General features: G+C 42.5%; 4 protein-coding genes and 1 non-coding gene across 6 annotated transcripts; 3 read left to right on the top strand and 2 right to left on the bottom strand.

Moving 5' to 3' along the window:
- Positions 1–1212: 1212 nt before the first annotated feature.
- On the top strand, positions 1213–2871 carry LOC121624068 (arylamine N-acetyltransferase 2-like). The gene has a single exon (XM_041961668.1). The coding sequence runs from the start codon at positions 1329–1331 to the stop codon at positions 2190–2192; it is 864 nt and encodes a 287-aa protein (XP_041817602.1). The 5' UTR covers positions 1213–1328; the 3' UTR covers positions 2193–2871.
- LOC121624067 (E3 ubiquitin-protein ligase MARCHF6) lies at positions 2856–16980 on the bottom strand. The gene is made up of 25 exons (XM_041961667.1): positions 16590–16980; positions 15950–16049; positions 13784–13857; positions 13407–13550; positions 12717–12789; positions 12392–12560; positions 11873–12062; positions 10821–10882; positions 10656–10688; positions 10514–10565; positions 10197–10255; positions 10022–10102; positions 9783–9851; positions 9383–9457; positions 7671–7805; positions 7349–7569; positions 6875–7012; positions 6508–6730; positions 6218–6287; positions 5817–5998; positions 5356–5490; positions 5115–5204; positions 3884–4016; positions 3604–3739; positions 2856–3418 (listed from the first exon to the last, which is right to left on the bottom strand). The coding sequence occupies exons 1-25, from the start codon at positions 16606–16608 to the stop codon at positions 3331–3333; spliced, it is 2751 nt and encodes a 916-aa protein (XP_041817601.1). The 5' UTR covers positions 16609–16980; the 3' UTR covers positions 2856–3330.
- Positions 16981–17970: 990 nt separating this feature from the next.
- On the top strand, positions 17971–18044 carry trnat-agu. Its single transcript has one exon. It is a non-coding gene; the product is annotated as a tRNA-Thr (tRNA).
- An 828-nt stretch (positions 18045–18872) lies between these two features.
- cmbl (carboxymethylenebutenolidase homolog (Pseudomonas)) lies at positions 18873–21818 on the top strand. Of its 2 annotated transcripts, none has more exons than XM_041961230.1 (6): positions 18873–18977; positions 19220–19434; positions 19541–19648; positions 19828–19970; positions 20167–20258; positions 20492–21813. In XM_041961230.1, exons 2-6 carry the CDS (start codon positions 19220–19222, stop codon positions 20669–20671), a joined length of 738 nt encoding a protein of 245 aa, XP_041817164.1. In that variant the 5' UTR covers positions 18873–18977; the 3' UTR covers positions 20672–21813. The 2 variants fall into 2 exon arrangements, with proteins under 2 accessions (XP_041817164.1, XP_041817163.1); XM_041961229.1 differs by having other exon boundaries at positions 18932–19046; positions 20492–21818.
- Positions 21250–25883, bottom strand: cct5 (chaperonin containing TCP1, subunit 5 (epsilon)). Its single transcript, XM_041961228.1, has 11 exons — positions 25663–25883; positions 25187–25247; positions 24766–24930; positions 24165–24363; positions 23806–23998; positions 22762–22911; positions 22549–22668; positions 22200–22385; positions 21974–22111; positions 21640–21820; positions 21250–21541 (listed from the first exon to the last, which is right to left on the bottom strand). The coding sequence occupies exons 1-11, from the start codon at positions 25765–25767 to the stop codon at positions 21414–21416; spliced, it is 1626 nt and encodes a 541-aa protein (XP_041817162.1). The 5' UTR covers positions 25768–25883; the 3' UTR covers positions 21250–21413.
- Positions 25884–26087: the final 204 nt, after the last annotated feature.

The following is a 26087-nucleotide window of genomic DNA, read 5'->3' as shown; positions in this document are numbered from 1 at the left end:
CAAGGAGGTCATTGTGGATTTCAGGAGGTCCAGAAAGACGGATCACGCCCCCCTCCTCATGGATGGAGAAGTGGTGGAGCGTGTGGACAACATCATGTTCCTGGGCCTCCACACCACATCTGATCTCTCCTGGTCCATGCACACCTCCCGCCTGGTGAAGAAGGCACAACAAAGGCTCTTTGTCCTCAGGAAACTGAAACGGGCTGGACTCTCCTCTCGGGTGCTCGTCAACTTCTACAGGGCCACAATTGAAAGCATCCTCTGCCTTAGTGTGACAGTGTGGTATGGCAGCTGCACGGCACAGGAGAGGAAACAACTAAACTGCACAGGGCATCGTGGGCTGCCCCCTTCCTGACCTAGACTCTATATATAAAGGTGGGTGAGGAAGAGGGCAAGATCCATCGCCACAGACCCCAGCCATCCGGGCCACAGACTGTTTGTATCGCTTCCATCAGGAAAGTGGTACAGCAACATCCGCACCACCACCAAAAGACTGAGGGACAGCTTCTTCCCTGGAGCTGTCAGAGCTATCACCCCCAGCAGCCCCTCACTGGAGTGAGAGACTGTGAAGACTATGAGCCACTGCACACCGCACTTTTACTCCTACACCTCCACCTTCACTGCACCTTCTGTGTACTTAACATATTAGTACACACATGCTTAACTAAATGGTCAGCCATTTTGCACTATTATACATTTTAGTCTATTTTTTTCAGCTGCTGTTGAGCATAGTATATTTTATGCTGTGGTATATTTTACTGTTTGTTGTTCTAGTATATTCTTATTGCCTTAGTATATTTTCATTTCTGGTATATTTTTATTGCATTTACACATATTTTTTATCTGCATGTTAGTTTAGTTTATTCTAGTATCTTATTTTATTTTATTATTACTTTCTTAAATTTCTTATTGTTTCTAACATGGGGGTTGCAATACGAATTTCATTGACATGCTATGCTCAGTGATAATAAAGACGATCTTGAATCTTGATCTTGATCTTGGAGAGTTTTTTGTAATTTTTTGAGCAACGGTCTTAAACTTTTGATCAGCTGATAAACAGCCTATTTCAGTTTACTTGTTGTTTTCAATAAATTATTTTTTTAAAGTGCTTTTTAACACACTCCCCCTGTCCTTATGAAGCAGGAAATGACTTCTTTAAATTTGCTCCCAGGGAAAACCAAAGATAAGGAAGTTGCAGAGAGAAATAAAAAACCGAAACGCCCTAATGGTCTGAGCTGGACTGTGAACCTTAAGTCACGTGGGGCGTTAATTCACCTGTAGGTTGAGGCTAAAAGTCAAAGTGGTGAGATTTCAAAGAAACTGCGAATATGACTTCCGTTGTGATGGACTTGGAGAAATACTTGTTGCGCATTGGGTTTGCGGGCCCAGCTGAGCCCAGCCTGGACGTGCTGCGGGCGGTTCACATCTGTCACCTGCACTCGGTGCCGTTTGAAAACCTCACGGTCCACAGCGGCGGGCGGGTCCAGCTTGACCTTTCTCTTATCTACGACAAGATCGTGAACCAGCGCCGAGGCGGTTTCTGCTATGAGATCAACGGCCTCTTCTCGTGGCTGCTCGAGAAACTGGGCTTCCAGGTAACCCTGCTGTCGTGCCAGGTGAAGACTGCGTTCACGGGCGCGTACGGGCCACCTTTTGACCACGTGACCCTCATGGTGAGCCTCGATGGGCAGCGATGGCTGTGCGACGTCGGGATCGGTTCTATGGGCTTCAGCTCCCCCCTTTCACTGGAGACCAGTGCACCCCAGGAGCAGGGCCACCGGGTGTACCGCATCAGAGAGGACCCGGGGATGCTGTTCATAGACTGGCAGCGGGAGGAGAACAAAGGGCCGGATGGAGACTGGGTAGACATGTGCAAGTTCACCCTTGAACCTCGGCGTTTGGAGGACTTCGCTGAGATGTGCCAGTACCATCAGAGCTCTCCGTGCTCCATCTTATTCTGCAAGTCCTTCTGCTCGATTTTAAAACCGGGAGGAAGGCTCACCTACGTTGGCCGCAGACTGACCAGCACCACATTTCCAGCGGAGGGAACAGGGGGCACGCTGCAAACCACAACCCGGGAGCTCCAAGATGAGGAGATCCAGGGTATTCTAGCAGAGCAATTTGGAATTATATTAAATTCTCCTCTCGTGCCAAAGGATGAGGCAATCGCACCGACACCTGTCGTGTACTGATCATGCTTCCACGTGGGATTTCTGAACAGCTCCATCAGCAAAATGATGCGAGTCTTCTTCAGACTTCAGTCTTTAATTCATTCATATAAGAAAACAAGATTTTAAAGTAATTTTTGACTCAGATTTGAACGGTGACCTTTTGTATGGTGTCACTGACACTTCAAAAGGTCTGATACTATTTTGGGACATTGGTTTGATATTGACTCAAATAGCTGGATCTGGGATTGGTGACAATGAGGCCGATCTATTCAATTCTAGGTTTAAGTATCTATTACTAAACATGTAAAAACAATAAATTCCTGTTTTTGTTTAATGTTCTGTTTTGACCAAGTTCCTTGCTGATCTTACTATGTGAATTGTGATCTATCAGGTGTGTTTGCAGTTTGTGATTTAATTTTAAGATTTTGTTCTATTTGATGCTGCTGTATTGTTTTCTAGTAGAAATCTAATTCCTGATCAATCAAAAGGTTTACACTTGAACTTTATTTCCTGCTGATTCTCTTCCACACAGTGAGGCAAAAGGCTTATTAGTTAAACACTAGTACTGGATCATTTCTCCATATCCATACATCAGGTAACAGATCAGAACAGTAAAAAACTGGATCAGTGCATTCCTATCACATATAAAGTAATCTGCTTGTCGAAAGAACACAAAGAAAAATATAAATTGTCAGTTTGATTTAATAAATTATACATACACTTTTAAGATGTACAATGGTCATTGCATTAATCCATATCCGTCTTTTTTTTTTTTTAAGACAAAGTCTGCGTTCAAAGTATTTACACATGTACAAATATCAGGCAGCACTTTACAAAGCAAGGCATGAACAACAATACAAATGTTGAGCTTCAAATCAAACCTCTAACCCTCACCCTCCTGCCTACTCCGTTTCTCTGAGGGGGATTTACTCTGCTGTCCCATGATTATAATACATTTCCCCAGTCCCACCGGTGACGGGCGTGATGGGGAATTCAAGAAACTGAACGACATCCATTGAATCCACCTAGATCCGCAGGAGATTCAAGAGGATTACGGTTCAAGGACTGAGTTGAAAACCAAAAAGGTTCGGGGTGACAGGGAGACAGGGTGTACGCAGGGTAACAGGTGCAAAAATGTGGCAACAGGTGACACAAAAATCTACTCTGCCATGGGGTTGGAGGGCGGGACTGAGCTTGCTCTTCCAGCTTTCCGTTCGTAGTTCACAAGCCTCTGTCCAACCAGGTACCTGTAATAAGAGAGATGAAATGACATTTTTTCCTCTTTAATTTGCAGCCTTGAAACATGAATGAACTCTCTTGTAATCCTTGATACCGACCTTTGGGAAGGTCGGGCAACACATGTTTTTGTAAACCAATATTTGTGGATTTGTGAGGTGCATTTTCTCAAAATAGGCGAAACAAGGATCCTTACTTGTCGTTCTTGATGTGTTCATAAAGGCGTTTAAACTGTCGGATCTGGAAGGACAGGATGCCGATAAGTGAGACCACCATCAAAAGGAAGGGGTAGATTCTCCTCTGCATCAGAATCTCCATCTCTGGAGTAACTCCTGTAAAAGTTATACGCTTCGGTTAAAAATTGTTTCAGTGTGGTGCTCCGGTACATACACATTAGGTGAAATGAACACACTGACAGAGATGATAACAAACTTTAAACTAATAATAATTGACACACATGTTCTCAAGACACTCACCTACGGCAGGCACCACCCCAGCAGCGATTACATACGGCACACACAGAGACAGCAGCAGCACTGAGATGACTGGAGCTGCCAGTTTACGGATGATGAACTGGAGATCGATGTTGCGAATTCCATTTGCATAAACCTAAAAAGAAAGTTTACGGTCATCATGCTCTACAGAAAATTACAATGCAGAGTGCAAAGTCAGCTACAAAACCGCACCTATGGATGTGTAGGGATTCACTGTGTGGCTCTAGGCTCAGTGACATGGGAGCTTAAATCCTGGATGTCCTCCTGAAGCACAGATGAGCCACTCAACTGACACTAGGAGGCTGTTTTAACATTGATTGCTGAACGCGTAAATGTTCACTGTGCCAACTGAAAATCTGATTTGTGACACCACCATCTCTCTGGAAGACAATCATGGTCCAATATTCATATACTTTGGAATTTTTAATGAGGGAGAAGGAGTAGGTGCCATTTTAAGGACTCAATGTGGTGATTCTACTTTTTGCTCTGCAAAATACACATCAGACACACATTAGACATTTTTATGTCTGCCTTAGTACATGTGCAGAGGGGATCTTTGAATAATTTATTTAAAATGTACGTATTTCACAAGTCAATTGGGAGCAAACTGCTAAACACAAAAACAAGAGTCACTAGATGGCAGAAGGGTTCTTTGCAGCAGCAGCTTGATTTTTCTCACCTGCAAAAAGCCACCACTTCTCCCCAAAGGAAGGTGGCCTTGTGGCTAACCTGAGCCTTAATATGTAATGTAGACTAGCGGGTTTGTTGTGGGAAGTGAGTCTCTCCTTGTGCCAACACATTGCTTAAGTTATCGAAACTGCATGCTATGAGGTAGTTAAGCAACCTTAGTCAGTGGTAACGTGGCTAGATCAGCATGGTAGTAACTGAAAGAGCCTGTATTGTGTTCACCGTCACAGAGAAGACCTATAAAGTCCTTGTTTATGCAATGTTGCTACGCCATCCTCCTGCATTATTCACAGCAGAGTGGTGCGAAACACTGCTTACATGGATAAATGCTACCAGGGGAAACACTGTGGTTGCTGCTTAATAACCATCGCGACAGTGAACAGTGAGAGTCAATGTAAAAACTGGATACATCTCCGACTCAGCTGCAGGCTACCGGTAAGCTACGCTGTGTCGTGTTTTGTGTGTGAGGGTAGAGAAGGATGAGCAAAATGTTTGAGTTAATGTGTAATATCGATCTAAAACCCACCTGCTCGATAACAGTCTTCAGCCACCACTGAGGGCCCATGAGGGTGATGGCAGCAATGATTTTGGCGTGGAGCACTCCAAGAGCCCAGTCCTGTACGTAACAGAGACATCAGTGGATGAACATGGATGTAAGCATGAGAATTATTAGAATCAAACAGGGTAAAGGAACAATCACAACACAAAACCTCCACAACAGTGAACCACTGAAAGGATACCCATACAACACAGACCCACAGTCATACCTGCCAAGGGTAGAAAAGGGGTGTCTGGTCCAGGGGTACCCTGAGCGGAGCCACAATGACCAGTTCAAACAGCAGACCCAGCAACAGCGGGATGACTCCAGCGACCAACAGAGCTACAACCAGGGTCTTCAGAATCTGCACAAACAAAGTAGTAGTATGGTAGTTTAAGTTTTATTCCCCTTTGATCGTGCCAAATTCCTTCCCTCTTTCACAAAACTGCTGCAGCAGAGGCAGAGTTAATGACTTGAGTAAAAGCTACAAGGTTGGGATATTACTACTAGGCAGCTGTGGGTACATTTGAGATATTGGCTAATGAGCTTGCAATAAGCAGCCAAACATTTAGCAAAAACATCACATTCAGGCCTAATCGAATGGCTGAAAAGAGAGCACTTAATTACCATACCAGTCTGCTGCCCAGTTTTGGTGTTTGGCAACAACAGAGGCTGCTCACAGAAACCTACCATGAGCGTCCACTCCTGGACTTTGTGCATGATGACGGTGCGTCCTTGGGGCATCCAGGCCAGCAGTACAGTGACTCCTCGAATAGACAGCCAGCAGACATACAAGCCACAGGCCGCTGTATACAGCTCGTGGATTTTGGAGCTTCCTGTCCAGAAAGACATCAGCCAGCGCCCGGTGAACACTGAAAACACACGTGGCAAAGCAAACATGACCACTTTTCAACTATTTCCAGCTGTACAATGATCCTCGGGCCTGGGAGTAAAGTACTATTTGAGCTAGAACTTCAAAAAGAACCGCATAAACAGCAGATGCAGACATACATAATATGGATTCACCCTTTAATTATGGTTTGGGTGTGGGCCTACAGAGAAGAAAATTGCTGGTTGTGCTTTATGCTCACCTGGTAGAGTTAGGCACACCAGACTGGCCACCAGCAGAGTGATGCACATGAATGCTATAAGCAGCACAATCTAGAGAAAAAAAATAATAAAAGCAAATGAAGTGAAGTAATCAAGTTTGGACATATTTGCATTTGATTCTCCTTTGTGTTGACAATTATAACAGCGCACAAGCAGATCAAAGCATTTATCATGAAGGAGGAGGGGTGTAATAACTGGTATACTTAAAAAACAAACATATAATAAGAGACTGTTCCAGAGACTGTAGTGGTAAACGTTCGGACTTTCTCACCCTGAATGGGAAGCGAAGAGGTCTGTGGTAAGGCTGGAATCCCACCGGTCCCCCTTGCTGCAGGATGGCCTGATGGGCCGCATGCAGCCCCTCGCCAACAGCTGGCGCAGGGTTGTTGTTGTTGTTATGGTGACCAGGGGGAGGGTTGTTATTGTTGTTGTTGTTCACAGGCTGGTTGGCATCATTGTCCTCCTGCTCTCCGAGGAGGTAGGAGTGGAGGTCTCTGCGGAGGTTAAGATGTGTTTGGTTACAGACAGACAATCTGTGAAAGGTCAGCAGCTCCAGAAGAAAATGTGTGTGGTGAAGTCATGAAAACGGATTGGAAAACATAAAATGTGTTAAGGTGGATTCAAACTTATTGACTCACAATAAATATCCAGCACTGACTGTCCAGGCTCTGACCAGGCCTTTGAGCCACTGGCGAGTGTGTCCCTGCTCCAACAGAGCCGGCAGCACAACCTGAAGTAATAATAGCTCCAAAGACAGCTCGCTGACTGGAGCATCGCTGAGGGGGGTGGAAAGAAGTGGAGGTTAGAAAAGGCCATTTCATTAGTGTGAGCCAGGTCATTGACCACATAGTTACACAGAATAGTTCTTGTGCTTAAGACTTCCATTCAACTTTTTAGTTGACTTGACAAAATCCTACTTCTGAGTATCTGTTCCTCTCGTCATTTTTAAATCAGCCTTTCATGTTGGTGATATTGGTCAATATTTCCTCTTTTGTACTGTCGTAAGATGAAGAGGGGGTGGCCTCACACAACATTTCAGAGAGACAAAGCAGCAGCTTTCAGACTGTCTATTACTTAAAGTCACCTATAATTTTGTGATGTCTGCTTGTTACCTGTAGAGCATGACGTTGTATGGGAGGAAGGTGGGCAGCAATAGTTTGATGAGCCTGATGGGAAGCCACAGCATGAGCAACACAATAGAGCCGAACACCACCACGGACAGGATGAACCGCCGCAGGTGTCTGTAGATGGGCAGGTGAATCATCTCCTGCACTGGGTTAAAATCTGGGTCATTGAGGTTTCTCAGAAACCACAGCACTCCCGGCCTCAGCACCTGATGGACAAGTTACAACACAAGTCAGCGGAAGAATTTTTTAAAATTAGGATTTTCTTTCTTCAGCAAAAAGGTAATAAAGTTTGTCGTCAGGATGTCACCTCTCTTAGAAGGAGGATGAAAGAAGCAAAGTAGAAGACGTAGACCATTCCCACAAGCCAGTGCAGGAACATGGTGGTACCAGGGGCTGATTTAAAACTCAACTCTCTGTCTTTCAGGGAGGCATCAAACATCTCCTGCAGGGGGATAAAGATAGCACTTAGACTGATTCATATTCAGTGTTGGTTCTAAGATGATGAATACACAGTTGGCTAAATGATAAAATGTGCTATGAATAACATTTGCACATGCCAAATGCTTAACAGATTAAAATTAGACAAAGCTAAATCATTTCCTGAGAGTACATGAAAGTCCTGTGTTAGTGCTGTTATTTCTATTTTTTACCTTTAAATAGGATTTTACATTTTTATTACAACTTCTAACAACGGCATCACGGCAGAGACCAAACTAGCTTTGTCTGAAGCTCAATTTAATTTGTGGGACAACCTGAAATGGTACATATAGCTCATTCTACACAGATCATTTTCAGGCATATTCGATTCTTTTCACAGGTCAACAGCTGCAGACCAGGAGGGACACGGTTCCGTTCTGCTGTGCATGCTGCTCCACCTGTTCTGAGGCAGGTTGATTGGCTCGGGACAGGTTTGTGAAAACATACCCACTGGCTTACACTAGCCCTTTTTATACAGCCTGTTTAAGGCGGGAATGTTGTGCGGTTATTCCGCCTTGCCGTTCTGTATAACACATACAAACATGAAATGGGTCGGGGCATTGTTGTTCTGCCATTAAGGCTGTAGCAAAGACAGTAACAGTGCCAAATTGATGTCTGTGTAAAATGCGGGAGCTGGTGCCACTACATGCCGATGCAGCATTATGCCAGCGCTGTTTGGGTTTGCGTAAAAAAGCAAAGCCAGCGTACAAGATATATCGTCTATATGGCAGTATTACGATATCTCTGTTTAAAAAGAACCAGACTTCTATAGTACTTTTCTAGTCTTACTGACCCATTCACACACACACACTCACACACCAGTGGCACAACAATGGCAGCAGTTTGAGGTTCAGCAACTTGTCCAAGGACACTTCGACATGTAGAATGAGTAGCATAGGTGGGAAAGCTTAAGTGGCCACTGGAGGTGAAGAGGGACTCGGTTCAGCATCAAAGAATGAAAACTCACTGACACACGAGGATTAGCAGAGAGCCACAACACAGGAGCATATGCAACTCGCTCCAAATGTCGAACCCAGTTTGTCTTTCTGTTTTTCTGTTTAAAAAATGTATGAACTGTGTGATAACAGCATCTGCTTCTGTTTCTGTGCCGAACAGCCCTGTTAAAAGCCACTTGAATGGCCATGTGACAGACGCTTCTACAGGGTAGAGAACACCACTCTCATTTTCACAGATTGTGTTAAAACAACATAGAAGCATCCACTGAAATGTCAAAGCAAGATTAGCTGTCACTGACACGAGAGGAACCTTTTGAGGCTTGTAGAAAACACGTATTCTATTTCAGAAAAGCATGCGTCACTCAAAAACATGCTACCTTATCTGTAACTACATCAGCCAAGGATGAGAAACAAAATGAACCTTATACCACTATCATGGTAATAGGAAGCTTTGGAATCTGAACATCATAACAATTTAATAAAAAATGTGGAGAAGCTGGGGCTTTCAAAAACAAGACTGAGATCTTTTAACAGAGTAAAAGAGACATACTGAAACTCAACAAGAAGGAGAGCAAGAGAGCCTTACTAAAGAGCAGATGTCAAGCCACCAGCCACAGATGAGTGGAAAAACTCCAATCTCCACCACAACCAGCAGAGAGACCTATAATGGGAGCAGAGATGTGTCTCAGTACCACTTCACACCATATGCAGCTATGTTAAAAACTTAAAATCTCTATAAAAGCTCTTGAAACACAGTAATATGACAAATAATGTCTCGTTCAGTTTTTCAGGGGAGTATGTGTAACAAATATCATGTCTTTAGGTCATGTAACATGTATTAAAATACTGCAATCAATCGGCTTCTCTGTACAATTGCAAAAAAAAAACAAACTCAGTTCCAGTAAGTGAATATTTGTGTTTCTATTTCCACCAAGGATGGTGCCTACATAAGCTACACAAAGCAGAAATGTACTTAGAGGCGTTACCTTGACAACAATGTAGCAGACTCCCAGGAGACGTCGGGAGCGCTGGAACCTGACCAGAGCAGCCAGTCCCTGAGAAGGCCATTAAGGATCAACACTGCTGACACATTTACACCCGCACAAACCGACAGAATACAGAACATGTCTGTCCTTGTAACATTGTGAGACTACAGCTGATGTGATTCTGTTTGCCTTACGCTTTACATACAGCCGGCATGCAAAGGATTGATGGCAAAGGATACATGACAGAGGATGAGTGTCATGGCCAGCAGGATGTAGCCCACTATGGTTGTGATTAAGCCCTCGAAGTGCGAGGCTTGGACCTGAAGAAACGTGAAAGTTGCAGTCAAGCAATGAATCGGTTTAAAAGACGCAATAGTGAATAATAATGCTGAGTTGATGAGAACAGTTTCTTACATATTCCTCAAAGCCAAGACCCACAACAGAGAAGTGCCCAATGTGGTAAGGACAAAACGCTGAATCAGGGGAAAAAAAAAAGAAGACATTTATCCCATTGGCTTATAACCTAGGAAAGAGACATGTAAGACACCTGCACTACAACCACACATGCTCAGATACAGGTACGACAAAAAGGATCAAGGTCATATAACTGCACTGTATTTCAGTTTTACGTTTGTTTTGTTTGTGTTGCATGTTTGACCACAATGGAATCAAATAAATGAACTCAACCAGCTTTTTATACTTATGATCAATGTTTGTTTTAGCCTTCTCACCAAAGACCAGGATGAAGAGCGTGTTGAGGGACACTACCCAGAAAACATGCTCCTACAAGACAAAGACAAAAGAGAGTTACAACCTCATCATAAAAAATGTTTGTGGAAAAAAAGAAAGACAATTACAGATGCAAAGACTTACCAAAAATACAAGTGAGCCATCCAGGCCAAGCATCTAAAAGGGAAATGGAATAATTTGAGTATTTCAGGTGCATTGACGTATAACACAAATAGACAACCTCTGATGAGACTTTTGTAAATGCTGTGCTGGTGATGTGGCTGTTTGGAGATCAGAATGTCATGTTACCCTTTCCCAGGTGAGCTCCTCCGCCGCTCTGTCCCACTCCAACGCATTCCAGTTCATGTCATCTACACAGAAAGATATCAGCTTGAAACACAGTGAAAATGAACACATTCACAACAGTCACCAACTCAGAAAGTATCAATATAATCAGCAAAAGACTGATCCCATCTACTTCCATGTCACTGTCAAAATAAGATCCATATCTTGCTTGTCAAATATGGCCTCAGCATTATTACAGTGCATCATATGGAGACGGTACAACGCTGGTATTGTGTTGGTCTGGTCAAATGTTTTTGAGTTGGCTATGAGTAATAACAGAGAAAAACAACACTTAAGAAGGCCTTTATTGTTACATTATTAATGCTGTTCTGGGAAATTCTGTTCTGCCCGAGTTGCAGAGCAACCTATTGTGAGAATTTTCCACTGCATTCATTTAGCTGCGGTGACACCCCACAGTTAGAATAATGTGTAATTCAATCACAATTCATTATCAGCCCTTTCTGCCTAGTCTGCAGCAAAGCCATTAACCATGGTAAAACAAAACAAATTAGTCTGATATGAGTGCTTCGGGTGGCATTTTGACACGTCGTTGTATCATTCTCAAATTAATTGTGATGCCTTGGCAAACTGACAAATGAGACCATTGTGGAAACGATTTGTTTGCTTTAAAGCCAGAGGTACAGTTTGTTCTAGTGTTTCTTAGTGTTTTTAAACTGCATTTCCATAAAGCCTGTTGTTTTCTCCAACAGCTCTCTTGTTTGTTGGAGAAGCAATGTTTTGGAAACACTTGATTCTTAACGTTCCGCTCCATTTCACTTGTGCACAAACAGCACTTTCTCTGTGTTTTGTGATGATAAGCTATGTAATTTTGCAAGGTAAGGCATTCCAGCCAATCTCCATATAATCTGACCAGGCAGAACACAATGTGAAATGTGATGGACAGACTGACATCAGCTCTGACAACAATCACACCCACACCAGCCGGAAACAAAATGATATTGTGGTTAATTTATAGCGAGTCTAAACTGAAAAACAGTTCCTTATCAAACTCCAACCTTGTGCTCCATTGTTGGGGTCCGCATCTTCAGCTGCTGCTCCCTCCTCTTCTTCCAGCTCGGGGTCATCGCCCTGTTCTGGGGGGACATCAGGGGGCTCAGGCTCTGCTTCATTCTGGGCTGGTGGATCAGCAGGGGCTGGCTGGGCTGCAGGGGGCTCATCCGCTGCTCCCTGGCCTGCTGCTTGTGCCTAAAGGGCGAGGGGAGAGGATATGTGGCTTTAAATATGGGAAGATGACAGTAAGGGTGATTTTGTGTGTATATGTGTGATTAAGATTGGCTGTGTAAGTATGTATGTCAGGCAAGGATACTGAAGCGTAGATGCATGGGTTATGGCAGGATATGGAATCAAAATTATGCACATGCACATGCATAGTGATACAAGACACACAAAGGACATGATGATATTCTCAGAAGGCAGTATGATTGAACAATTATTTTTTTTTAATCCTTTTCCTTATCATTTTTTAAAACAGAAGAAATTACATGGCCTCATAGGCAATCAGTCAAGCAAAGTACCTCATTGGCTTGGCCGGCTGCATTTGGTGGCGGCGGCTGGTGCTGCTCTAACCACTGGGGAGCTCCACCGTGGACTATCTGTTCTCTGAGCCAGACCAGGCTGATAAATGCACACAGTGTGCAGGTGACCACGAAGCAGCCCTGTAGACAATCTGCAAGCAGGTTCTCTCTGCGGAAGCACAAACATTAACACATATATAAACATGCAGAAACACTGGAATGGTTCTTTAAAAGTCAAGTAAAACAGACCAGCTTTCACTAAGTTTAGTACTAATTTTCCATGCTACTGTTTGTCGCACTGGAGAATGATGGTATCAGCACTCACGTAGAGAGCATGTCCAACGGCAGTGTCAAAAGTGAGCTCACAGAGCCGGTAAACAGACACTTGTAGATGCGACCTGAAACAGACAGACCAGGTACAAAACTTAGTGTAATTTTGCACATATTAAATAAATCAAATTTTTTCCAAAAATGCTGCGTGAAAACAGCTTACATAACAGGTGGGAATGAAGTAGATCTAGCCTACATTCTTTGCATTACTGTACTGAGTGCTGAGGGGGATTTACATATCTTGGAACACACACAGCATTGCCTGTTATGTTGTGGTGCTAAAGCAGTAATTCCCTTGATCGTGCTAAACCGTAACGTGAGCTAAAACGTAAAGCTTATGTCACAGTCACTTTATAAATAACTGTGTTACGTGCTACACGTGTGCCAAAAGTGAGTTACTTACGTTCACTCATACTGGGACATAACAGTGGATATGAAGTTATACTTAATGGGTCAATACAATGTATAATCAACATCTAATTTCGTATGTATGAAACAAACCGATCGGAAAATCAGATAAAATATGCTATCTGTCACTGCTTTGATCAATCCATTTATGCAGAGAGTGCAAAGTTAAATTACATGCTTTAGATAATAAAACTGATCTAAACTGAAAAAAAAGGTGTAATCCAGCATTTAGGAGGTCTCTGTGGTCTGCATTTGTGCCTGTGTGTGGACCACTTACATGCAGTGAGAGGAACCACCCCAAGCCATGCGAAGGCCACCAGTGTGTAATGGAACCAGTAGCGGATCGCTGTGCCCACACTGGTCAGCAGGCCGGCACAAATGTCCTGGATGGGCAGACGTGAGGGCATGTCTGGGGAGTAGACTGAAGAGGAGAGGGGAAAGAGTGAACCTGAGACGTTTAAATCATATTTCACATGTGATAAAATTTTAAATATCATTCAACAAAACAAATGACTTTCAATAAATGAATAATCACATGCAAAAAGGACGGCTGCAAAAAAGGGCCATATGGTCCCATCTGTAAGGCATGCTTCCGAAACTTGAGGCTATTTAATATATTAAAGTTGATGATCCATCAATGTCACGAGTACTTACTTGGTGTGAAAGCAAATCTGTGCTTGCATAATTCACAGTACTCCTTTCTGCTGTGCTTCAGCCACTGGACCAAACTGTAAAGTAACATTTGGAAGGTCAAAAGTTGTACACATTTTACCAACTTTAAACATGCGCTGGTTGAGAAATGTTTTATCATATATTTCTGTGTGTGTGACTTTGGGGACAAAGATTGAAAAACTCAGTATTTACATCAACCACTAGATCAGTCAAAATACACAACTATACATTCCCTAAATAAATATTAAAAAACAGATACAGTCAGTGTGTGGACATCTTCACTCACTCAAATGTTCTCTATTCGCAAGGACTTTGGTTTGACAAAGTTCAGCTACAAACTGGCACTGGAAACAACTCCTGTGTTGTCTATAGCATTGACCCAACATAATCTTTTTCACTGATACCACGCGGCAATGATGTGATGAAGACAAATGCTCAGCTGTGATGACCTCTTCAAAACCCAACAGACAGTGACTGTGAGCACTTATCATGTTTCAGTCATGGTAAAACACTCACTCTCTGATTACAAGCCAACAAAAAAGGGCGTATCAGTTATTACTTAGCTGATGTGTGCTTGTATGTCACCCTTAATAGCACCATAACAGTTTGTTGAGACACAGGTTAGACAATGGGATCAACTACTGGGTTATGCAAGAGACTCATTACACCAGCTGATTCCAACAAATATGACAGTATTGAAGAACTGTCAAGTAGGTCATTAGACCTACACAGAACAGGGTTATACTTACTCTTTGTTTCACCTTATATTATTCAAGGTTCCCATTCTGCCTGCCGATGAAAAACTTACTAAGTGTGATGTACCATAACTTATTATAATTGTACCATAATTTGTTCAGTTGAACTGAGATCAGCATTATAGTAACGCAACAGCTGAGATTTCTGTCAGAAAATGACCATATCATCTAGTTGACCAGCTCAAAATCAACAAACACATTTACTGGGACACATTCATTTGAAAAATAACGTGAAATTCCATAATTTGCCAAAATAATTCTGAACCTGTGATGCATCACTGACTCTGAACAATGAAATTTCAGCCCATAGTAATAAAGTGTGCCTGCTAATTGAGCATTGCTGGGAGTTTGTCTGTATTTGATTTCTGTTTAACAAGTAGCCAGAAAGAAAGAAGGTAACATAGTTAAGGTTAGATACAGCCTGCATACACTCAGCACAGCTATACCATCCAGATACAATAGACTGTTATTCTAAACTTTGTTCAGATGACCATGAATGAATATGGATACAGACAGAGGTTCACAGTTACCACAGAACAATCCAGACCTGGCCTCTGCTTCTGCCTGGGGATTTCCATGCACCTGACCCTCTTGTAACCAGTGACGCTCGCACACAGGACAGATGAGAACAAAGCAAAATACCTGCAAGGGCTGGTGTTGTTTTCACCAGGCCAATACCACACCAAAGGCCAGTAATCTTGGATACTGTATAAGGTGAATGTAATAAGAGGATGAACCTGTCCTACATCCTTTCATCATTCTTCAATTACCACAATAGGAATTATAATAGGGCACAACTTATGCACCAAGTTATCCAAATACGCTGAAAGTAATCTTAACCATAGCAAATAACTGTAACATTAATCCTTTTATAAAATTGGCATCTGAACACAGAACCTGGTTACTTTTTTATAGAAATCAGGGTAATATAAACACAACTTAAGGTACACTAATTTCTTCGAAGAAACCAGGTATTCTCCCGGCTGGGTTTCTCACAAATATTGTGTGTGCAGAGTCAGGATAGCAACGAACACATTGGAAAAAATGGAAATATGTAAAACTTTATAGTGTCTTCTTTTAGAAATAAGTTGTAATTCATGCATGTAACACAACAGTAGGTTGAAAAAAAAACCCCTTCACAATTAGTTCTACGCAGTCTGTCTGTATATTAGCCATGCACAGGAACATCAGGTTCATTTCTGAGAGTGTGAGGGAGGCTATAAACTAGGGTTTTTGGAGTGAGTAAGGCAAGAAGTTTACACCTTAGCCTATTACTCACCATGTGTACACACGTAAATGTTTAATTGGGGGGTGGGTTCTGGGGAGAGGAGGGCGGTCTGGGGAGAAAAGGGGAGGTCACAATAGTGACAGCTCAAGAACCAAACACACTTACCATTCCTGGTGGATAAATTTGATACTGCCAGTGCAGACACAAGGGTGGTACAGGGGTTTGTCCGGGGTCCCCTCAGAGCGGCACACACGACAAATATCCGCTGCACACACAAACAAACACATATGATATATGATACGATACACATCGCCAAAGGCCAAGCAAACCAGAGATGTGCTGACAGAGTAGGGGGACTGTGTTATGATCATAGACATGTGCCTTTTAGATGAGGCAATCTAATGCAAAAGCATAAACAGACTAATGTTAAATACTAAAGCTTAAGCAAGATGTATACATCTAAGTCAGTTACGCGAGAAACGTATTCTTATCGATATGGCCGTACACCAGAAGACCGATGACATCACCAATAACTTCTAGTCCTTTCCTTCGCTCTCTACTACATTGCTGCTGAACACCTCTCATACTGAGCTGGGATTCATTATTACAACGTTTAGCTGCAGGCATCTCCCATCTTTCTCGATTAACTCAGACTATATTGACAGGATATTACGATCTGCTATCCTGCTAAGATGACCACTAGCAGGCCGGCTGAGGAGCAGCCTTGGTTCCCCGTGATGCACTTACGAAGCTAACGCTAGTAAACCCCAACAACAAGCAACAAGCGATGCCTTTGATCATTTACCTTCTTCGGCAGTATCCATTTTGTTCGCTAAGCACCGGTCACCGTTTCTTCCAGGAGTACCTTATACAGCGAACCCATCCACGACACAGACAATATCGTTTAGCTAGCTAAGTTAAGCTAGCGAGACGAGTATATCCTTATGTGTCAGATGCATTGACAATCTTAAAATGGTTTCCCCACAGACTGACCACCAGCGTTTGCTTCGTCGTGTCCTCTCACATCCAGTCTGTGTTCGCTGATAAACAACAAGTTTGATTTTTACGGCGTGTTTTAATGTAACAGACTGCACTTGGAAAACGTTACATCCTACGTGTTGCTGAAATGACAGTTTAAACCTGGGAGACAAATGGCTAGCTGAGCTGGCTAACGCATGCGCTAACGTCACTGCTAGCTCCTGTCACAACAGTTTTACTGTACCGCAGCGGTTCAGGGTTTACGGCACGGAAACTTCCGTATTAACCGTCACGTGGTTGGTGAAGGGAAAGCCATAAATCATATCTTTTAATATCATAACGATATATAATATAATGATATGTCACAGAGACACAATTAAAATGTCCATCTCTACTTGCACTGCAGAAAGTGCAGTTCTTAGCTTTTACTTTCCGATATTTCTGGAAACTGTTTAGCAAATATCTATCCAAATTAAACAGCGACACCTGCAGGATGTTGTTTGAACAAACAGCTTTTTTATAATTGACTTCCATGGAGACCAGAGTTGAGTTTGAAGTTTGAACACTTGTGCTCATCTTGTCAGAAATTTCTTTCTTGGCTTGGGTACTGCAAGAAAGAATGACTTGAGTATTTTTTTTTGACTGAAAAACGTCAGTTTCTTTGTTTTGTTTTGTTTTAACTTTATATTCCCCATAATTACTCCCCAGTTCATTTATTACAATTTGCCTTAAAAAGTGCACGGTTACGTAAAATTTAAACGCAATTTGGGGACATGTGTCTGCCCTTTCAGCACGCGCTTTCTTCTCTTTTACAATTAACTTGTTACGAATTGCTGCTTTATTTTATGCAACTTGCAATTAATCACTTTTTAACCGTCCTCTTGTAACTCTGAGCATAATTTATTTTAAGGTTACCGATAATATTTCAGATTTTTGGTGAATATTAAAAAAGCAGTTTCCTGCTTTTTGTAACACCATAGCGGGGGTGTTAAACACGAGAAAAGCCTACTCTATCAAGAAGACATAACATAGTATTTAGCGATAGGGACATTAAAGATCGACAGTGCAGCGAGCATTAATTGGAAAACGGAAAGACGCCAACCAAGCGCACTATTGTTTTCTAATAAATCTAATACTTTAAAGACACTATCAGGCAAAAATAGAGTCGGCCGAAAATGAAAAATTATCGTGTTGGGGGTCGAATCAGCGGCGCCGTGGCTTAGTTGGTTAAAGCGCCTGTCTAGTAAACAGGAGATCCTGGGTTCGAATCCCAGCGGTGCCTTTTGAAGAGCACGTGTGTGGAAAGGCAGGCACAAAAGATTATGTAAGTCCGTAAGCAACTTTAGAAAAACCTCCGCTGGCATTATGTAGCCCTGGAAAGCATTGCCAAAAGGCTTTAGTCAACTCAGCCAAACACACAGTGGTACCGGAAGTATATGAACGTTGTCTTGACAGCAGGAGTTTATAATAGCACCACACGGCGAGGGAGAAGACCAATTGAAGACAAAAAACTGAGCAGAGGTGACCCAAGTGCTGCACAAATAAAATTAAGATGCACAACACAGCGAGTGAAAAGACATCAACAGCAAAAAAAGGCACAATAACAACAATAAATGGCAACGATAAAAAAGAGGTGGCAATATCTCATATGTGCACAAATGTAAAACAGAAACCGAAAAAACTTCAAAAATAAAAGATTGTAAAATCATATAATACTGAAATACTAAAACTGCTAAAAGCAACAAAAGGCCATTGAAAACGTGCGTATTAAGTTCTTAAAAGTGTCAGTTGAGCTGGCTATATTCACCAGTTCTGAACATATGAAGTCCTAAACATGAAACGAGACTGACATTTCTATGTGAATTTGACTATTATCTTCACAGTCAATGTAAAAACAGTCAAGTTTAACATAGAAATGACTAATTCTGGTTGGGCTGATAGAAAGAACTAGAGGCTACATTTGAATTTGTTTGTTTTATGATCTTACGATTTTCAACTGTAACGAGGAGTTTATCATATTTTCTTTTAATGCAGAGACCACCGAAATTTGTAATGTAGAAAGCTGCAGCTTTTATTTTGAAGGTCACGACAGGAATTTCATTCTTCGATACTGACCCCACACCTGCTTTACAATGATCGACTTGGCTGCAACTTGTTGAGGACTGCAAGACTCCAGATTGTTTCCTCTGTTGTTGGAAAATCGTGAAACAATACGGTTTGTCTCTGATCTTTGCAGCTTGATCTTCAAATTCTTGAATAAGGAGAACAGTAGATACTGAAAAAGGTTCGGGCTATTGTGCAAAGTGCTCTGTCATTGTGTTGCGCAAATGCTTTGGCAGTCATGAGTGACACTGGGGTCGAAGCACACAGGAGGGAAATGACATTTTACGATCTCCTCTTTCCAGCTGACCTCCTGTCTGTCTGTCTGTCTGTCTGTCTGTTCCTGTCGGTCAGCAGATGGCAAATGAAGCCAAGCCATGCCCCTGTGATATTGGTGATCGGATGGACTATGGGGGGCTAGGCCAGGAGGTCCAGATCGAACACATCAAAGCTTATGTAGTGAAACCATCCTCTGCATCTGACAAGGCCATCATTGTCATACAAGACATCTATGGGTGGCAGCTTCCCAACACCAGATACATGGCTGACATGCTGGCTGCCAATGGATACATGTGAGTAAGAACCCCTATACTGTACAAAGCAGGGAGTGGATAGTGATTGTCTTGCCAGCTTGACCCATGACGCTGATTTCTTCTGCCATGTTTCTGCTGTGAGCAGTGCTGTCTGTCCAGACTTCTTTGCTGGAAAGGAGCCGTGGAGTCCATCACATGACTGGTCCAAATTTCAGGAGTGGCTGGAGGACAAAAAGCCATCAAACATAAACAAGTAACTAAAAGCTTAATATTCAGCCGAATTGAAAATGTTGCACCAAGCTGTTGTAGGTGTGTTTTGTTGATGCGATCAGGTGTTTCTAAAACACTTGCGCTTGCTGAGAACATGCATTTATTCGCCTTACTTTCCTGTATGCACGCGTTTTGAGAGGTTTTTGATTTTTCCTTGCCCAGGGAGGTGGATGCAGCGCTGAGGTTCCTGAAGGAGCAGTGCGGGGCCAAACACATTGGAGCAGTGGGCTTCTGCTGGGGAGGGGCTGCCACGCATTACCTTGCACTGCAGTATCCAGAGGTCAAAGCTGGAGTGTCAGTCTATGGTATGTCAGAAGTGTCTATATCTTCCTAATTCCATTACAGTAATGCAAGTCTTTGTTTCTAAAATATGTTGTTTTGAAATTGTACTTTGGTGCAAAAGGATGAGTGGGAATCGCAAATGTGCAGAACTAGTTACAAACCTTGCACAGTATTGGTTGCTGTAGTGGTCTTATGAGAGGTTTTTGTGACGGTGTGCAGGGATCATCCGTGAAAGAGAGGACAGGTATGAGCTGAAGAGTCCAACGCTGTTCATCTTTGGGGAGAAAGATGAGGTTATCCCACTCGACCAGGTTGGTAGCCTACACAAGAATTTAGTAGCTTTCATAAATGTACCCTGCTACCTGAGCACCAAACCTTGCGGCAGTGTCTGTATGCATCTCATATTTTAAAATACACCACTGAAAACTTTTTGTCAGATTAAACGCAGAAATAGCACAGGGAAATTTTTTTGTTTACTTTAAAATGCCATAATCTCTGCCATTTAACCACCGACAACCTGTGCTTCCACCCTTTTGCTCCTCAGGTGAGTGTCCTTGAAACAAAGCTGAAGGAGAAATGCACAGTGGGTTACCAGGTGAAGATCTTTCCCGGTCAGACTCACGGGTTTGTCCACCGCAAAAGAGAGGACATCAACCCCGCAGACAAACCCAGCATCCAGGAAGCCAGGACAGACATGCTCAAGTGGCTCAACAAGTGCATGTAAACGGCCAGGATAAGCTGCATGAGACGTATCAGCAAAGGGAGTAAGAGTCAGTCACACACAAACACGTTGCAAATGGTACTTTTAATCATGTTTCTGCACGTACCAGACCAACTAACACGAAAGGATGAACACCAAGATCAAATGTGATATGTAGAGGTACCATTTACAGCGAGCTGAGGTCAGTCATTGTTTGTCATAATTTTAGTTTGATTGGTGACATTCCAGTTTTCCATGCGCTTCCTCATGGTTGTATTTCAGAGGTCTAGATGTTTGGATACTAAAGAACTGTGATTGTATGTGATTTTGACTTCAAATGAAATGTGAATTTAAATTGTGGAGCCAAACCTGTTTAGTACTTCTGCTTTGTGCCAAGAACAAATATGGATGCACTATGTTGTCTTGTTTATGTAAGAACACAAGATTTTATAACATTCATAGCTCATTATCAGCTTGGCAAGTTATTGAAAATTCTCAAGTGTAATAAGACATGTAATGTACGCCTGACATGAAATACACAAAGATCAATATTATCGGGTTCAGTATTGGTGGTTTGAAATCAGAACTACAGAGTCTGGAAATTTCAACTGACCAACATTTTAATGGTGACTTTGATACGACAACAGCTTGAACATTTTGTATCAAACGATAAATAGCAATAAGCAGTGCGTTTTGGACATGGTTCTTGGGGAAGTGCCTAAAACCTCAGAACAGCTCGGAAAACTTAAAGTGTTCCAGGAGGCCTTCAGTCCTCGCTTTCTCCCGGGCTTCGGATGTCGTCAATCTTCAGGATCATCTTGACCACCTGAGTGGCCAGCAAGATCTGCTGCTTCTTGCCGATCAGGGTCTCGACCACATGTTGCTGCTTCATGTCTGCGTGTGAGCAAAACAAAAAAAGCCATTTGATATCATGTCGTCTTGCTTTGACTTTGAAGTGCAGTGTTGTGATTGTCTGACAGCTGGTTCCTTACCATTGGTGTTGTTGTGCAGACAGTCGATGCCAAGGAAGGGGTTGGTCTCTCTGACCTGTTTGGCCCTGACCTCTGTCATGGTCTGGATAGGGTTCAGTCCACTGTTCTCAGCCAGTGCCATTGGGATAACCTCCAGAGCATCAGCAAAAGACCTCATGGCATACTGCTCCAATGATGGGCACTAGAAAGGACGAAGGAAATAAATACCGTCAGAGCAGCAAGGGAGCATCCTAATGGTGGCGTGAAGAATCAGAACATGCCATAATGTGTTAGACACAATTATTCTAATTGTAAAAGAATTTCGAAACTATCAGTAGGTTTTGGTGCTTCTCACCTTATCTGCAGCCTGGTTGACAGCCAGAGCACATGCAATCTCTGAAGCTCCTCCTCCATACACGACACGGTTGTCTTTGACCAGATTGCGAATTACACACAGAGCATCATGGAGAGCACGCTTGGCCTCGTCAATGATCTAATGAGAGGGATAAAATAAAAACGTGAACCAAGGGGTAACATAACGTAACATCTTGGCATAGAGTGAAAGTCACATTGGTTCTTACCATTTTGTTGCCTCCACGGATGAAAATGGTCACAGCCCTTGTGTTTTTGCAATCCTGGATGACCAACATGTGATCCTTCGTAGTGCCAAAGGAGATCTCCTTCACCACACCGGCTGTGCCAAGTTTCTCTGGTGTCAATTCACAAAATCGTGGCACAATGCGGCCTCCTGTGGCTATGGCAATCAACTGCAGAGAAAACACAAACACCTCTACTTAATACTCTCTGCTCATCATTGCAACATGACCATAAAACGTGAATAAATGATTGAAGCGATGAAGGACGTGAAAATATTATGTTCCAGAACAACTTAATACCAACAAGTTCTATCACACGACAAGTGTCTCTCACCTCAATCTCAGGCCCCCCCACCCAGCGCACAGCCGGCAGCTCATTCTGCAGCAGAAGGTGGTTGGCTTCATCGTCAAAGCCCCACTGGCAGATAGCCAAGTTAGCACCATTGCTTTTGACCTAAAGAGAAAAAAGAATTCAAAGATTAGCCACATGTGCCAAAGTAGATATGAAGAATTCAGTTTTTCTTACCTTCGATGCTGCAGTACTAACCTGTTGGATCATTTCCTCAAACTTCTCCTTTTCATATTTCTGAAGGGCTTTATAGTCCTCCACAGAGGTCACATCCAACTTATGCTTGGTCTTGGGCTTAGGGGGCTCAAACGGGCAGGTAAGGATAGCAATTTTAACATCTTTCAGAACCTGGGCAATGACAAAAAAGAAGTGACGTTAGCATGACTATACAGTGGAAACACAAAAGGAAAATGCACCTGTAGTGGTGGCTGTGCCGCTGTCCAGCTAATAACAGTGTCCATCTGAGCTGTAACTCAAACCACTGTGTACATTTAGTTTTTTTTACTGTTAAACATTTTTCTCAATCTCTACATAATACATACTTAAAATTGGATTCACATCTGCTTGCTGTTAAAAAATAGACTTTAAGAAACTCTAAAATATTTCCCCCAAAAAATACTAAAATACTGGGGGGATATTTTGAGATAGTTACATAGCTGTATGTCAGACATACACATTTAAATGCACAGATGTAATTTCTGCCGCTAGGGGTCACTCAGTCAAAACAATAACAAATGACAGAGTTTGATGACACTGAAGTTGCATTGGCTCATGGGAGTTGTCTTCACTGTTAAACAACCACCATTGCTGATGAAAATGAATAATTGCACTCTCTTATGAGTGAGGATTACAAAAATAGTAAACAACATAGTGGCTGGCTAGCTACATCAACACTTCCTTTATCACTCTCAGATGTATCACCCTCTGTTTGCCCAGAAGTTATAGCAACTGCAGAGGATAAAAAGGGGATATAACACAATTGACAGGCAACCAAATCAAATGCACTGCTACCTTGAATAAAGTTAGATTTCTCTGGTTTTAAACATTGTTGGACACATTTGGGTCATTTCAACAAACAATTCAACAAAACATATAACATATCTAGTTGGTTCTAGATATTTCAATGCCGAAATGCTAGATATTATGCCTTTAATTTGTCCTGTTGCATGGTCAGCTATTGATTACATGTGATCACAGATGAAATTCGAGAAACGTAGCTCAGATATTCCCTCTTGTTTGTACCTTGGGCATCTGAGGGTGGCTGAACTCCTTGTCAACTATGACTCCCTTGATGAGCTGTGTGTCCTCCAGCTTGCCTCCCACTTTGCCCTCCATCTTGATGAGCTCAAAGTCCACATCCTTCCTCTCCATGTCGGCCACAGTGAGGATGGCATTCACTGCAATCTCTGCCATCTGTCTGTGGCACCGGTTGATACTGAAAGACAACAGTATAACTTTAAGATGCAGTATCTTAACTGATGTCACACAATCAAATTTTGACTGTATAACCCCCTGGCAATATCAAAATCTAAACTAAAAGAGACTGGAGAGAGTTTCTGTTAATTGTATTGTAGCAAAGTAATAACAAAATCTAGACTCACATTTTGGATCCCAGTGTTGTCATGGCCGTCTCAATGAGCGGTTCTGTGTTGTTAGGATCGCAGGGTAAGGTTTCTGCAATTTTGTCCAGCTGCTCGATGGCAATGCGTGCAGCCTGATCATAACCATCGGAGATCCTGATGGGGTGGATTCCACGGTCCAGCAGCTGCTCAGCCTGCTCAAGCAGAGCCCCAGCCAGCACTGACAAGGAAGAGGAAAGTAGAGTGAGAAACAGCTGGAATATGTTTAAAAGATGTCGGGTTGTCCTGATCAGAGCTGCAACAATTTTGATGTCAAACACATTATGTAGATTTGATTTGTGAATGTGCTCTACAGTAAGACTGAATCTTTATTTTATGATCTCGCACAGCCATTTCCAGTGCAATTTTTGGCACATTTATCACTGTGTGTAATGATCGCAAAGCACAGTAACTGTCTCCTTTTCAGCAACCATCTATGGCTGCATGATGTTGTGATAATCAAAAGATTAAATCCTAGATTACAACCACCAGAACTCCCAGCGGAAGGTATACATTTCGTTTGGTCAGGTTTACAGCCAATGAAAGCACCCTGCACTCCCCCCCCAATCTTTCTTTCCCGTACCAACAACTCCAGTAGTTCCATCACCAATCTCATCATCCTGGGATTTGGAGAGTTCCACCATAAGCTTAGCAATCTGGTGGTCCACATCCATCATACTGAGAATAGTGGCTCCATCGTTGGTGACAGTCACCTCTCCATCCCTGTCAACCATCATCTTGTCAAGACCTGGATGGAAAAAAGGAAGAAATCATTCAGGGGAAATTATAACTGTGACCATTGTCAAAGAATTAAAACAGCTGTCACAGTTGTGTGTGGAAAAGATGCCAAATTTACAAAGTAGTAGTCACATATATTTCATTTTACTTAAGTTACACAGAAACTCAACATCTCCGCACTCCACCAGCTGTATCAAACGGTAAACCATTATGACAGTTTGGTCTGAGGAAGCCAGATGTGACTGCACTGCATTGTTTTTACTTACCATTAGGTCCCAGCGATGTTTTCAACGTTGACGCAACTGCCTTGGCAGCCATAATATGAGACTGCAAAAAACAAAATTTCCATATCAGCTCACCTTTAAAAAAAACGGATTGTTTTTGGTCTCTACACTGAAGACAGATTTAAGCAGCCATTTGCGAGAAAGAGCTGAAATCTCAACATGGACATGATGCGCATCCAAAACGACCATTTTGGGCAAAGCCCTGTGTAGCAACACCCAGCGGCTGAACGCTTCACAAAAAGCACATGGGCCTCAATGTTAGCATGACTGGCTAACGCTATTCTGTTACTTTTGCGCCAACAGCTCATATTGCCGGTTGAACGTATACTTAAAAATCATAGCCTTATACATAAAAACACGTATTGTGTCGGTTTGACGTATGCGAAGTCATGCAAGTAATAGCATATTAGTAACTTGCTAACTAACGTGCCATGCTAGCTAGCCCATTGTAACATTACCTTCAAGGCGTCAATGCCCGATAACCGTGTCTTCTTGTCCTGATCTTTAATGATGATGAAAGGCCTCCCATACTCATCGAACGCCAGTGTCCCCAAAGCGGACATGTTGACCGAGGGATTGAGACACTTAGTAACTGTTCAAGAGATAAAATAACGAGTATTAGCGATGGAAATTAGGAGTGTGGCTCAACTACAAGCCGCACGGGTACGCCGGCGACTTCTGGAAGGATCCACAGGCGGGGTGGGCGGAACCAAGTACTGATAAGTGTGTCTTATTACACACTTAAACACTCTCTTATCCAGAATTGCAACACACAATTAACTGTACTGTTACGAAGCGACTCCTGAAATAATCACAAAATATTCATACAGAATATTTTAAGGCTCGAACTGAGAAGATTTTTTTTATACTGTGGTACCTTCCG

Source organism: Chelmon rostratus, chromosome 20, assembly GCF_017976325.1.
Source record: "Chelmon rostratus isolate fCheRos1 chromosome 20, fCheRos1.pri, whole genome shotgun sequence".
NCBI lineage: Eukaryota > Metazoa > Chordata > Actinopteri > Chaetodontiformes > Chaetodontidae > Chelmon > Chelmon rostratus.
Note: the sequence above shows the minus strand (reverse complement) of the source record. Positions and strands in the feature narration are given on the sequence as shown.